We start from the raw sequence: 13,007 nt of genomic DNA, 5'->3' as shown, positions 1-13,007 counted from the left end.
ATCACAGAAATAGAATGAAACGTTAATAAATGAAACTGTGCCAGTAAACCCCAAAGCCCAACCAAATTATAAAAATACAAAATGAAAACAGAGGCTATTTCCATTATAATGGGACACAAAGAGCTTTTCTAAGCCTGACACGAAACTAAGACAAAGCAATGTGAGCAAGAGTGTGGGAGAAAATAAGACAGCCTCACACACAATTAGTGTCATGGACATTGTTACCACCTTATTGGGAGGTAAATGGACAGTGCCTATCAGATTTTAAATGTATATGCCTCTTAATTTAAAAAATCGACTAGAAATCTATCCTACAGAAGTACTCACAAATGTAGGTGAGATTAAATGTAGAAGAGTGTTCAGTGCTACTAAAAAATAAACTAACGTGATAAATACGAACATGAAAGACCTAAATATGTAATTATCAAACACTACATGTTCTAAGTGAGAACACTATCTACAAATGCACATTTATCAAAAATGAACATACACAGTCAACTCATTAAACACGGATGTTTTATTCCTAGAAATGAGCATAAATATTAAACTCAGCACCAAACCTGAAGCATGCCCAATTTCCAAAGCAAAGAATCATGTTCACAGTAAATCTTTTTGCCTTCTCTTATGTCACAATTGGGGAAAAGAAAAAGGCATAAGAAGATGTGGTAGATACATACAATGGAACACTACTCAGCCTTAAGAAAAGATGCAATACCTCCATTTGCAACAACATGGATGGACCTTGAGAATATCATGCTAAGCAAAATAAGTCAGCCAGAAAAAGGTAAGAACCATATGACTTCACTCATACATGGGATATAAAACTGAAAGCAACAAATAAATAAGAAAAACATACAAACAAAAACTCTGAGACACAGACAACAGTATGGTGGTTTCCAGAAGAAAGGGTGGGGCAGTAAGGGGTAAAGGGGTCACCTATGTGATGACAGGAGATGACTTTGAGGGGTGGACACACAGTGCAACATACAGATCGTGCATCAGAGAAATGCGTAAGTACATCTGAAACCTATATAATCTTATTAACCAATGTCACCCCAATAAATTTAATTTTTAAAAAAGAAAGACAAAAGTGTATTCTGTTGATTATGATTTTCAAATCTGCCCATCAGCACTTTTTTTTCCTGTTATCCCAAGGGTTTCAGAGAAAAATCTCACACCTATGGTAACGTACATTTTGAGGTAATCAAGCATTCTCGTTAACTGTATCACGGCTGCCATGAATGCTGCCCGCTACCCATTCACTCGGCCTGCGATGTCAACAGAGGTCTCTGAATGCCAATGTTGTACTATTCTCAGTCAGGCTGACGGATCACTTCCAAAATCACTTCTGAAGAACAGGGTACCGGTTGACCCTTGGTTTTATCTTGTACTTTTTTAAAACAATGTAATACATGCACATGGGTAAAAATCAAATAGTGATAAAAGTGCTTATGAAGACATAATTCTATGACCCATTTCTATTCAGTCTGCCATTCTATCCTATTTCTTAATTTACTTAATTTAGACATCATCAATTAATGTCCATATGATAGGTCAGAATTTTGCCTTCTAACACAAACCCAAATGCCTGCTCCCCACCTTCTCAAACTAAAGAGCGCTTAATATTTACACACAATATTGGGATATTAGCCACTCGGTACATTACGTGCCACTATTACTTGAGCAAGTTCATAACTAAGCGAAGGAAGACGGGGGAGGCTGATAATTGGAGACCAAAGTATTACCTTTCCTATCGATAAAGCAGTTAACACGACTCAAGTAAACAACGAACTGGGCTTCCTAATTCTGTACCCCCAAATCAAACTTACCTGCCTAGTCACAGGCTGCTCTGGACAACCACAGGCCTCCCCCCACAGAAGCAGAGCCTGCCCTGCTAAATTTACTGCATGGCTGAGAGAGCAGACCAGAATGCACCCTCTCTGCAGGCAGGGAGATCTGAAAAGAGAAGACAGAAGGGACTGAGCTACTCATGCCCAGTGTCTTCTCCCAAACTCTTCAGCTGCATCAGTCACTTTGCATCCCTTGGGGTGAAGTGAAGGAGAAACACACTGAGGTTGGGAGTGTCACTTCTTTTTCTCCATCTTTATTGAGATATAACTGACGAATAACATAGAGTAAGTTTAAGGTTTACCACATGTTGATTTGATAAAGTTCTATTTTGTGAAATGATTACTACATCAGGCTTATTTAATACCTCCATACTCCCCATAATTACCATTTCTTTTCTGTAGTGAGAACACTTAAGGTCCACTCTGTTTGTACTTGGAAGTGTACAATATTACTAACCATAATCACCATGTTCAATATTAAATCCTGAGAGCTTAATCATCTTGTATCTGGAAGTTTAAACCCTTTGACCAGTATCTCCTGCTCCCCCACCCCCACCCCTCAGCTCCTGGGAACCACCATTCTATTCTGTTTTTATGAGTTTGGCTTTTTAAATTCCACTTTCATGTAGGGTCACACATTATTTGTCTTTCTCTGACTTAGTTCATTTAGCATAATGCCCTTAAGGTCCATCAACATTATCTCAAATGGCAGGATTTCCTTCTTTCTCATGAATGAATAATATTCCACTGTATAGATTATTCCAATATCTTGGCTACTGTAAATAATGCTACAATGTGCAGAAGAGTGCAGATAACTACTCAAGATGCTGTTTTCATTTCTTTTGGTTATATAACCAGAAGTAAAGTTGCTGGATCATACGGTATTTCTATTTTGAATTTTTTGAAGAAATGCCATACTATTTTCCACAGTGGCTATAGCAATCTACATTCTCACCAACCAGGCACAAACGTTTCATTTTCTCTATGTCCTCATTAACACTTATCCCTTGTCTTTTTAATGAGAGCCTATATAATAGGGATGAGGAGATAGGTATCTTATTGTGGTTTTGATTTGCACTGCCCTGACGATTAGTGATATTGGGCATGTTTTCGGGTACCTGCTGGCCATTTGTTCTACTTTGGAAAAGGCATTCTGATCCTCTGCCCATTGCTATTGAGTTGAATAAGTGCTTTACATATGCTGTAGCTAACCTCTTGTCAAATATATGATTTACAAATATTTTCTCCCATTCCATAAGGTGCCTTTTCATTTTGTTCATTATTTCTTTTACTGTGCAGAGGCTTTTTCACTTGATATAGTCCCACTTAATTATTTTTGCTTTTGATGGTTGTGTTTTTGATGTCATAGCAAAAACACCATTGCCAAGCCCAAAGTCAAGGGACTTTCTCCTAACGTTTTTTTTTTCTAGGAAACATACCATTTCAGGTATTATATTTAAGTCATTAGTTCATTTTGAGTTAAATTTTATAAGTGGTAAAAGACAGGTATCCAATAGCGTTAAAGTATTGAATAGCATGGGAATATCCAGTTTTCTCAATACTACTTATTAAAGCAATGATCCTTTCTCCATTGAGTATTCTTGGCTCTCTTGTCAAATATTAGTTGGCCATACATGTGGGCGTTTGTTTCAGGCTCTCTCTATGCTGTTCTGTTGATCTAGGAGTCTATTTTTATGCCAGTACCATACTGTTTGATTACTACAGCTTTGAAAAGCAATTTAAAATCAGAAATTGTGATGCCTCCAGCTTTGGTCTTCTCTCTCAAGACTGCTTTTGATATTCATAGTTCTTGTGGTCCTATACAAATTTTTAGTATAATTTGTTCTATTTCTTTAAAAAAGGCAAATGTAATCTTGACTACATTATATTTACAGATGGCTTTGAGTAATATGAAAATTTCAACAATATTAATTCTTTCAGTCCATGAACACTAGATATCTTTCCATTTACAGGCATACTTTGAAGAGATGCAGGTTCAGTTACAAACCACTACAATAAACTAAATATCACAATAAAACAAATAACATAAATTTTTGGTTACTCAGTGCATATAAAAGATATATTTACACTATCCTATAGTCTATTCAGTGTGAACAGCATTGTGTCTGATAAATATACAACCTTAATTTAAAAATGCTTCATTGCGCCCTGGCTGGTATAGCTCAGTGGATTGACTGTGGGCCTGTGAACCGAAGGATCGTGGTTCAACTCCTAGTCGGGGCACACGCCTGGGTTGCGGGCCAGTTCCCAGCAACTGGCCCGCACAAGAGGGATACACCAGAGGCAACCATACGCTGATATTTCTCTCCCTTTCTCCTTCCCTTCCCCCCTAAAGACAAATAAATAAAATCTATTAAAAATAAATAAATAAAAATGCTTCATTGCTAAAAAATGTTAACCATCATCTAAGTCTGTTGGGAAAATGGGGCCACTAGACTCGACCAATGCAGGGTAGGGTTGCCATAAACCTTCTACTTGTTGAAAAAAAAAGATCAGTATCTGCAGAATGCAATAAAGTGAAGCACAGTAAAATGACGTATGCCTGTATTTGTGTCTTCTTAAAGTTCTTTCACCAAAGTCTTGTAGTATTCAGTGGACAAATCTTCCACCTCCTTGGTCAAATTTATTCATAAGTATTCCATTTTTTATGCTATTGTGAATGGCATGGTTTTCTTTATTTATTATTCAGACAATTCATTGTTAATGTATATGCCTGCAACTGATTTCTGTATGTTGATCTTGTATTTTCCAGCTTTACCATATTTGTTGATTTTTGATAAAGTTTTTTGGTGGAGTCTATAGAATTTTCTATGTAAAAAGATCTTATTATTTGCAAACAAAGGCAATGCCACATTTAGATTATAGTTTGGAGGGCTTGCATTTCTTTTTTCCAACCTGTATTCTCTCGCTACAAATTCCAGTACTGTGCTAAATAACACTGGTGAGACTGTGCGCCCTTCTCTTGTTTCTGACTTTCCAGGAATAGCTTTCAGCAGCCTTGCACCACTGAACATGATGTAAGATGCAAGCTTGTCAGATATGGCTTTTATTTGTAGGGAGATTTTTAACATGAACGGGTGTTACATTTTGTCAATGCCTTTTCTGCATCAATTGAAAGAACCTTATGATTTTTATCCTTTTTTTAAAGATTTTATTTATTTATTTATTTATTTATTTATTTATTTATTTATTTATCTTTAGAGGGGAAGGAGAGAGGGAGAGAAACATCAATGTATGGTTGCCTTTCATGCGTCCCCTGCTGGGAACTGGCCTGCAGGGAACCAGCCTGCAATCCAGGCATGTGCCCTGACTGGGAATCGAACCACAATCTCTGGTTCACAGGCTTGTGCTCAATCCACTGAGCTACACCAGCCAGGGCTGATTTTTATCTTTCATTCTAGTAATATGATGCATCATTTTTACACATTGAACCATCCTTGCATTCCAGAGATAAGTACAAATTGATCCTGTTGTATTATCTTTTTAATTGTGCTGTTCAATGGGGTTTGCTAGTATTTTGTTGACAATGTATGCACACATATTCATCAAGGATCTTGAATGGAAGTTTTTTTTTCTTGAATGTCCTTGTCTGGCTTTGGCATCAGGGTAATGCTGGATTTGAAATACAAGTTTGAGAATGTTCTCTCCTCTTTGATTTTTTTGAAGAGTTTTTATTGGCTTTAAATTTTCTTTAAATCTTTGGTTAGAATTCACCAGTTAAACCATTTGGTACTAGGTTTTTCTTGGGAGATTGTTGGTTACTGAGTCAATCTCTTGTTATTGGTCTGTTCAGATTTTTTATTCCATCATGATTTAGTCTTGGTAGGTTATATGTTTCTAGAAATGTTTCCATTTATTCTATGTTATCCAATTTCTTAGCATATAATTTTTCATAGTAGTCTCATGAATTTTTGCACTTCTTTGGTATCAGTTGCGATGTCTCTTCTTTCATTTCTGATTTTATTTGTATCTTCTCTATATTCTTTATTTTACCTTTCATATCATTCATTGTGTTCTCCAGCTCCAAAATTTCTGTTGGGTTTTTTTTATGATTTTTATCTCCTCTTTATTTTTATTTATTTGTTTACTTTTAGAGAGAGGGGAAGGGTGGGAGAAAGAGAGGGAGAGAAACATCCATGTGTGGTTGCCTCTTATGTGGCCCCCACTGGGGACCTGGCCTGCAACCCAGGCATGTGCCCTGACTGGGAATCGAACTGGCAACCCTTTGGTTCACAGCCCGTGCTCAATCCACTGAGCTACACCAGCCAGGGCTGATTTTTATCTCTTTGTTAAACTTCTCATCTTTTCATGTATTGTTTTCCTGATCATGTTAAATTGTCTACATTTTCTTACTATAGCTCACTGAACTTCCTTTGAAACAGCTATTTGAGCCCTGGCTTGTGTGGCTCAGTGGATTGAGCTCTGGCCTGAGAACCAAAGGGTCACAGGTTTGATTCCCAGTCAGGGCACATGCCTGGGTTGCAGGCCAGGAAAGGGTCCCCAGTAGAGGGCATGTGAGAGGCAATCATACACTGATGTTTCTCTCCCTCTTTCTCCTTCCCTTCCTCTCTAAAAATAAATAAATAAAATATTTTATTAAAAAACAGTTATTTGAGTTGTTCATGGGTACATCGCTTATCGTCATGTCTTCGGGACCGGTCACTGAAAAACTGATCCCTTGGTGGTGTCATGTTTCCCTGATTGTTCATGTCTGTGAACTTTTGGATTGCTGTCCTCACGTCTGAAGTAACAGTCAACTTCTCCAGTCTTTATTAACTGCCTTCATGAGAGACACACCTTCCTTCAGCCCAGCTAGGGATTCTGAAGCTTTCTCAGCCCTTTATGGGTACTCCTGCTCCACACTTCTTGCTTCCACTTGTTGCAGAATTCTTAGGCTTATTGCCTTCCACTGATCTTGCGACACACCAAGCCCAGTGCCCACAACCTCTTTTTTGTTCACTAGGTATCTACAAAAGCTCACTCCTGCTACCATTGTTAGGAGAGTGTATGGGGTATCCACGGGCCACTTGGAAAGACCCACAGGCAAGGCATCTGCAGTCAACTGTGGGTGGGCTTCTAGTGGAGTATGCTAAACACTTAGTAGGATCTGCATTCTTTTAATGTCCTCCAAGGGTCCTACCCCCCTCTCCCACCCTCTTCTTGCCCCTCAATCATACAGTCACAAATCGGTACATTGGTGGGGGAGAAAGAAGGGGCGCTGCACAGCTGGGGAAGCCAGGTGCTCACTCCCCAGCTCTCATTTCCCCCGTGGAAGAAATCGTGGGCTGAAAAGATCTCTCCTGTCCTACGCTGTGCCACCTTGAGTAAGGCAGGATTCAGGTAGAGTCAAACTGTTTCTCTTACCCTCTCCAAGGTGTCCAACTCACATTTGTTTTGCTCCAACACTGTGCTGGAACTCCTCTGCTAGAAACTTGGACATCTGCAAAGGTGGTCTTATCTAGGAGTGACTGACTAAGATGCTGTTTTCCAGGGGCTTCCAGACTGTGGTCTGGAAGGGCTGGAGCCAGGCAACAGCCACTACTGAGTCCAACGTCCAGGACTGCGGTCTCTACTATTACCTGACACGGGGTAGGCAGGAGTCCCCCGGGTCTCCTGGTGTATGGTGCTGGATCCCACAGCTCTTACAAAGGCACTTCTGTACATGGGTGGATGCCGAATTGTTATTTAGGGGGGAACACAAATGAGCAACCTCTTATTTGTCCGTGTTGCTGATGTCACCCCAAAACCCAGGAGTGTCATTTTAATGGAAGTTCCTCCACAAGAAAACAGTGAAATGGAGAATAAGTCTTCCTTGACAAGTTAAGACAAAATGCTGTTGAGATGAAAGCTAAGTACTAAGACTACATTTTCTTTTAAAGAGCTTTTGTTCCTGCTGCAGATAACACTTGCCTTTCTTCTCATACAACTGGCCTTTTGTGTCATTTCCTCTTTCACATTCCCTCTTTTTCAAAGAACCTCCCGTGGAGTCCCCTTGCCCCAGTCAGCGTCCATTCCCTGGCCTGATACACAGCAGTTATCTTGAAATTTCTGTTTGACATACTTCCGTATCCTAGATTACATTTCTTTCCCTTTTTGCTTTACTTCCTCATTTGCTGGAACATTATGTTAGATGATTTCCTAAGAAAGGATAAATAAAAGATACATTTTCTGATCCTTTAAATCTCTGAAATAGTTTTATTGTGTCCTCTCATTTGCGGATGCTTCGGCTATATATAGAATTCTAGGTTGAGAATCTCTCAGAAACCTGAAAGTATTGCTCCTTTGTCTTCCAGAATGTGGTTTGCAACCTCCTTCTTTTACATGTGGCCTATTTGGGGAGGTGTTTGTTTGTCCGGTCTCTAGAAGCTACTGGGATTTTTCTTCACAAATACTCTAAAATTTCATAATTGCCCACTCTTCTTGTTTTCTTTCTCTAAGTCTGAAGTTTTAATTGGTTGAATTTAAAAATCTGTCTTTGATCCTTGCAGGCTTTTACCTTTTCTCTCATATTTTGTTTCAGTCTTTTTGTTCAGCTTCCTCAAAGATTTGCTTAACTTTATCTGACAATCCATCTCAGTTCACTTATGTACGCGTGAAGGGAACAGTGTACTAGGGTTAGAACAGGGACATAGGCATCTTTTAAAAGGATGACCAAATATAATACCAAAAATTTTGGCTTCTCATCTCCAACCTAGAGGCCTAAACAAACGGCTGTGGACACTTGTGGACAGGATAAGAAAAGCAGACAGATAAGAGGAGGGCCTAGTCTCTCCCTTAGTCAACAAAAAGTAATTCCATTTCAGTCTCATGGTCCACCCCACTCTCAGCTATAACCATTATTTCCAAATCACCAACTCATTTAGGGTTCTGCAAGGCTCGCAAAGTCTTCTTGTTCACATCCTCTCAGTTTGTACTGTAAGGTGCAGGTTCTACTACTCAGTCACACTGATTTCTGTCCTCTTTCAGGTTTCCAAAACTTGTGGAAACCTTTGTTTACCAATGAAGTCTCATCTATTTCCTGCTTTGGGATTGATTCCCTATTTTTTGTTTATATTCTCAGAAGATTTGGATAAATGAATATTACAATCCAACATCTTGTGTGGATGTTTTTTCCAATTCATATTTTAGCTCTGAAGTTAATTAATTTCTAATAACTGACTGCAATAAGTACTTTTATGGCCCACATGTATGGGATATACAGTGCCAGATATGTGATCAAACATTTTTCTGAGTGTTTCTATGAGAGTGTTTTTTGGTGAGGTAAGCATTTCAATCAACAGACAATTAAGAAAACTGCTTCCCTAACAGGGATGAGCCTTACCCAATCAGCTGACGGCTCGAATATAACAAAAAAGCTAGCCCTCCCTCAGGAACAGGGAATCCCACCTGCCTGCACGCTTTCAGTCTGGGACCGCTGTTCCCTCCTTGCCCATCAGCCTTCTCTACCCTGCTCCTACTTCACGGCATCCCACAAAGAATTCTTACAGTCTCTGCCCTATCCTTAATTACCTTTTTTTAATTACACATTCCAAACAAAAAAGGAATTTGGCCTAGTTCATCTTCTCAAATGGAACTACTGGCATTAAGTCAGGAGATGATGGCTCACTCCTGGCTCGTATCTGATCCAAACACTGTAGTCGGTCGGGATAGCAGGGAGCATGGGCAGGACAAACACTGTGAGATTTCTAGCACAGAGACACACATGGATGCTCACACACACACACATTCACACACCCCTGGAAATCACCTAAGTGTCCCAATAATGGCAGACTGACTAATAAATTATAGCACATCGATGGGGGGCGGGGTATGCACAATATATGGCAACACAGAAACCATTAGTTATGATACATGAAAAAATCTGGATAATAAAAGTATAGTCATTCTTAATTTTGCTCTTGGTGGCTTCCTATTTTCCCAAATTTCTATAATAAACATAGATTTCTTTCATAATCAAAAAAGATCAATCACTTACTTTGCATAATGATTTTGTAAATTTTACTTTGTAAATAGGAAACATTTTAGTTACCTTTCCAGTGTCGCATTTTGTGCCTTCATTCACCATCCCAGGATCTGGAACATCTGATCCTAGCTGAAAATCCACACCCCAACATTTGGTGCCTCCGCTGGGAGTCTGAATAATAGCAGGCACAATTCCAAACACAGGCATGTCTTGTACATTCTCACACTGAAGCTTCCCACACAAAGCATTCCTATAAAGATTAAAAAATAATTCAAACATAAAATGCACCTGCTGTAGATGCAAAAGAAAAATTATATTTCTATAGGCACAGACAGAAAGTGTTCTGCTATTTAGTGGAAGGGGATCTCAACAGAAAAAGTGTATGAGAGCAACAGAGATCAAAGCAACTTTCTTTAAATATGGCAGAGAAGAACAGAAACAAATGGATGCTAGGATGCAAATTAGTAGGGTACCAGGCAGTGCCGATGATTCTTTCTTCACACCTAATCCCTCTTCGCTATCTGCTAGGGTTCAAAAGTCTAACTAATAGTTTCTTACAAATATAACTTTATAAATATTATACCCAGAAAATAATAGAACTACATCAAAATTCAATTGTGCCTTCTTAAAGAATGATGGTAACTAGATTCTGTAGTGTAAAATAACTAAGAAAGGACTCCGGCATTCTTGGCTTGGTTATTACTTACTTGAAGACTCAATCGTAATTCATCAATACACCAAGGCTGTGTGAGTTAAACGCCCTTCCTAAAGCCTTTAACAACACAGTAAGTACGCCTAACATCAACTTTTATGACTCTGTATTGAAATCTCCTACTTAATTACCTTCTGATTCAAGCACCTACCCTACACCTGCCTCTCCTCTGTGGTATCACTGCCATTATAGTCATGATAGGATATTGTTTTCCAATTTCTCTAACTTGTGACCTCCTAAAAATTCCCTTTCTAGCTTCTATAACTTCCCTTCGCTTCTTGAGTTAAACTCTATCTCCCTGTAACTTTCCCTCCTTGGTCCCAGATCTTCCACATGAGACCACAGATGATGTCTTTTCCTTCTTCCCCAGGGCGGCTATTCTAGGACACTTACAACGAAGCTCCTCATGACTGACTTCACCAGTGCGACAGCCTACGGCCATTTCTCATGCAACAAGGAAGGTCTTTTCTAAATATGTCCCAGTTTGTGTTGCTGCCTCTGAAGCACGGAGCTCAGAGTGGAGCACGAATTTCCGTTACAGCCTGACCAAAGAAGATCAAAATGGTTCTCTCTCTATCTCCTTTATTCTACATGCCACACTTTTATTAAACCCAAGACTATAGGTGCTTTTGTGGTAACTACATCAATATGTAATACATTCTTAATGCCCTTGAACTTATCACTAGTTAAACCTCTGTAAAGACTGCTATTACATCTCCTCTTCCTCCTGTCCTGCACTCAAAAGTTAGTCACTTTGTCCCAACTTTCATTTATCTTATGTCACCAGCTATTCACTGGGTAACTTGATTAAAGTGCTTAAATTTTCTAAGCTTCGGTCTTTCATCTGAAAAACAAGAGATAAGTGCCCATCTCACATGGGTATTTGGAGTCTGACATGAAAAACCGCTAGAGCAAAGCACAGCGGAAAGCAGACCCCAGTTAACCCCTGGTGGAGCCCTCCGAGGTTCATGCTGCTATGACACACTCAGTGTGTCATCTGTAGTCTCGGTGGCACACTGGAGTTTGAAAAGCTATCAGCTGATTTCTCAAAAGAATCTTGCAGACAAGAAGGAGCTGGAATCAAGTATTCAAAGTCATGAAAGGCAAGGATCTACATCCAAGATTACTCTATGCAGCAAAGCTATCATTCAGAACAGAAAGGCAGATAAAGTGCTTCCCAGATAAGGTCAAGTTAGAGGAGTTCATCATCACCAAGCCCTTGTTATATGAAATGTTAAAAGCATTTATCTAAGAAAAAGAAGAAGATCAAAACTATGAATAGTTAAATGACAACAAACATACAACTATCAACAACTGAATCTAAAAGAAAGTAAACTAAGCAAACAACTAGAACAGGAACAGAATCACAGAAGTGGAGATCGCATGGAGGGTTATCAGCAGGGAGGAAGAAAGAGGAGAATGGGGGGAAAGGTACAGGGAAAAAGAAGCATAATTGGTAGGTACAAAGTAGACAGGGAAAGGCTGAAAACAGTACAGGAAATGGAGAAGTGAAAGAACTTGTATGTGCGACCCATGGACATGAACAGGGGGAATGCTGGAGGGAATGGGGTTACTGGACAGAGGGGTACAAAGGGGAGAAAAAAGAATGGGACAACTATAATAGGATAATGAGTAAAATATTCTTTAAAAAAAAAAGAAAGAAAATACACTTGACCCTTGAACAACATGGGTTTGAACTGCACAGGTCCACTTATACAGTGTTTTTTTTTCAATGAATACTATAAACGTATTTTCCTTTCCTTATGATTTTCTTAGTGATATATTCTTTTCTCTAGCTAGCTTCTTTATTGTAAGAACACACATATATAATGCATATTAAATACAAAATATGTGTTAATCAACTGTTTATGTTATCAGTACTGTTTCCAGTCAACAGTAAGCTACCAGTAGTAAAGTTTGAGGGAAGTCACAAAGTTCTGACTATGTGGCGGGTCAGCACCCCAGATCCCCATGTTGTTCAAGAATCAACTGAACTCTTAATACATACAAAGTTGTTACATATCAATAAGAAAACTATAGCTGCTTCAACAGAAAAAAATAGCAAAAATGCATGGAAATAGGCTATTCACAAAATAAGAATATAAACAGCCAACAAAGATAAGAGCCTCTCCTTGTTATATTCATAAAAGATATTCTACTACAAGTCTCAGTAGAGTAATTACTTCAGGCAAGGATCATCAGTGCAGGTAAAACCATCAAGTAAAACACAGTGGGGAGCTGAGTATGCATATGGTACAACATCATCGCTCCACGTACTACCTCGGAATTGCAATGAGAAAAACATAACTATAAGCTCTGGTCATTGCCACTTAGTAACTCTGTTAACAAAACAGACCTTAATAATAAAACAGTCTTCTTGATATAAAGCACAACTTAAAGTAGTCTTCCCCCAAGTGTTTCACCTAAATCTAATTAAGAACTTAGATTTAACTTCAGATTC

The 13,007-nt window shown here is 38.9% G+C and overlaps 1 protein-coding gene across 1 annotated transcript in view; it reads right to left on the bottom strand.

The window, feature by feature from the left end:
- Positions 1-13,007, bottom strand: part of ADAM9 (ADAM metallopeptidase domain 9) — a 97,642-nt gene that overhangs the window by 17,768 nt on the left and 66,867 nt on the right. Inside the window, exon 16 of the mRNA XM_037055422.1 lies at positions 9,901-10,084. Within this exon, the coding sequence (XP_036911317.1) occupies positions 9,901-10,084 (184 nt within the window). The remainder of the gene's footprint in view (positions 1-9,900; positions 10,085-13,007) is intronic.

The sequence above is a fragment of the Sturnira hondurensis genome, unplaced genomic scaffold (genome assembly GCF_014824575.4).
Source record: "Sturnira hondurensis isolate 20B ecotype Veracruz unplaced genomic scaffold, ASM1482457v3 Scaffold0008640, whole genome shotgun sequence".
NCBI lineage: Eukaryota > Metazoa > Chordata > Mammalia > Chiroptera > Phyllostomidae > Sturnira > Sturnira hondurensis.
Note: the sequence above shows the minus strand (reverse complement) of the source record. Positions and strands in the feature narration are given on the sequence as shown.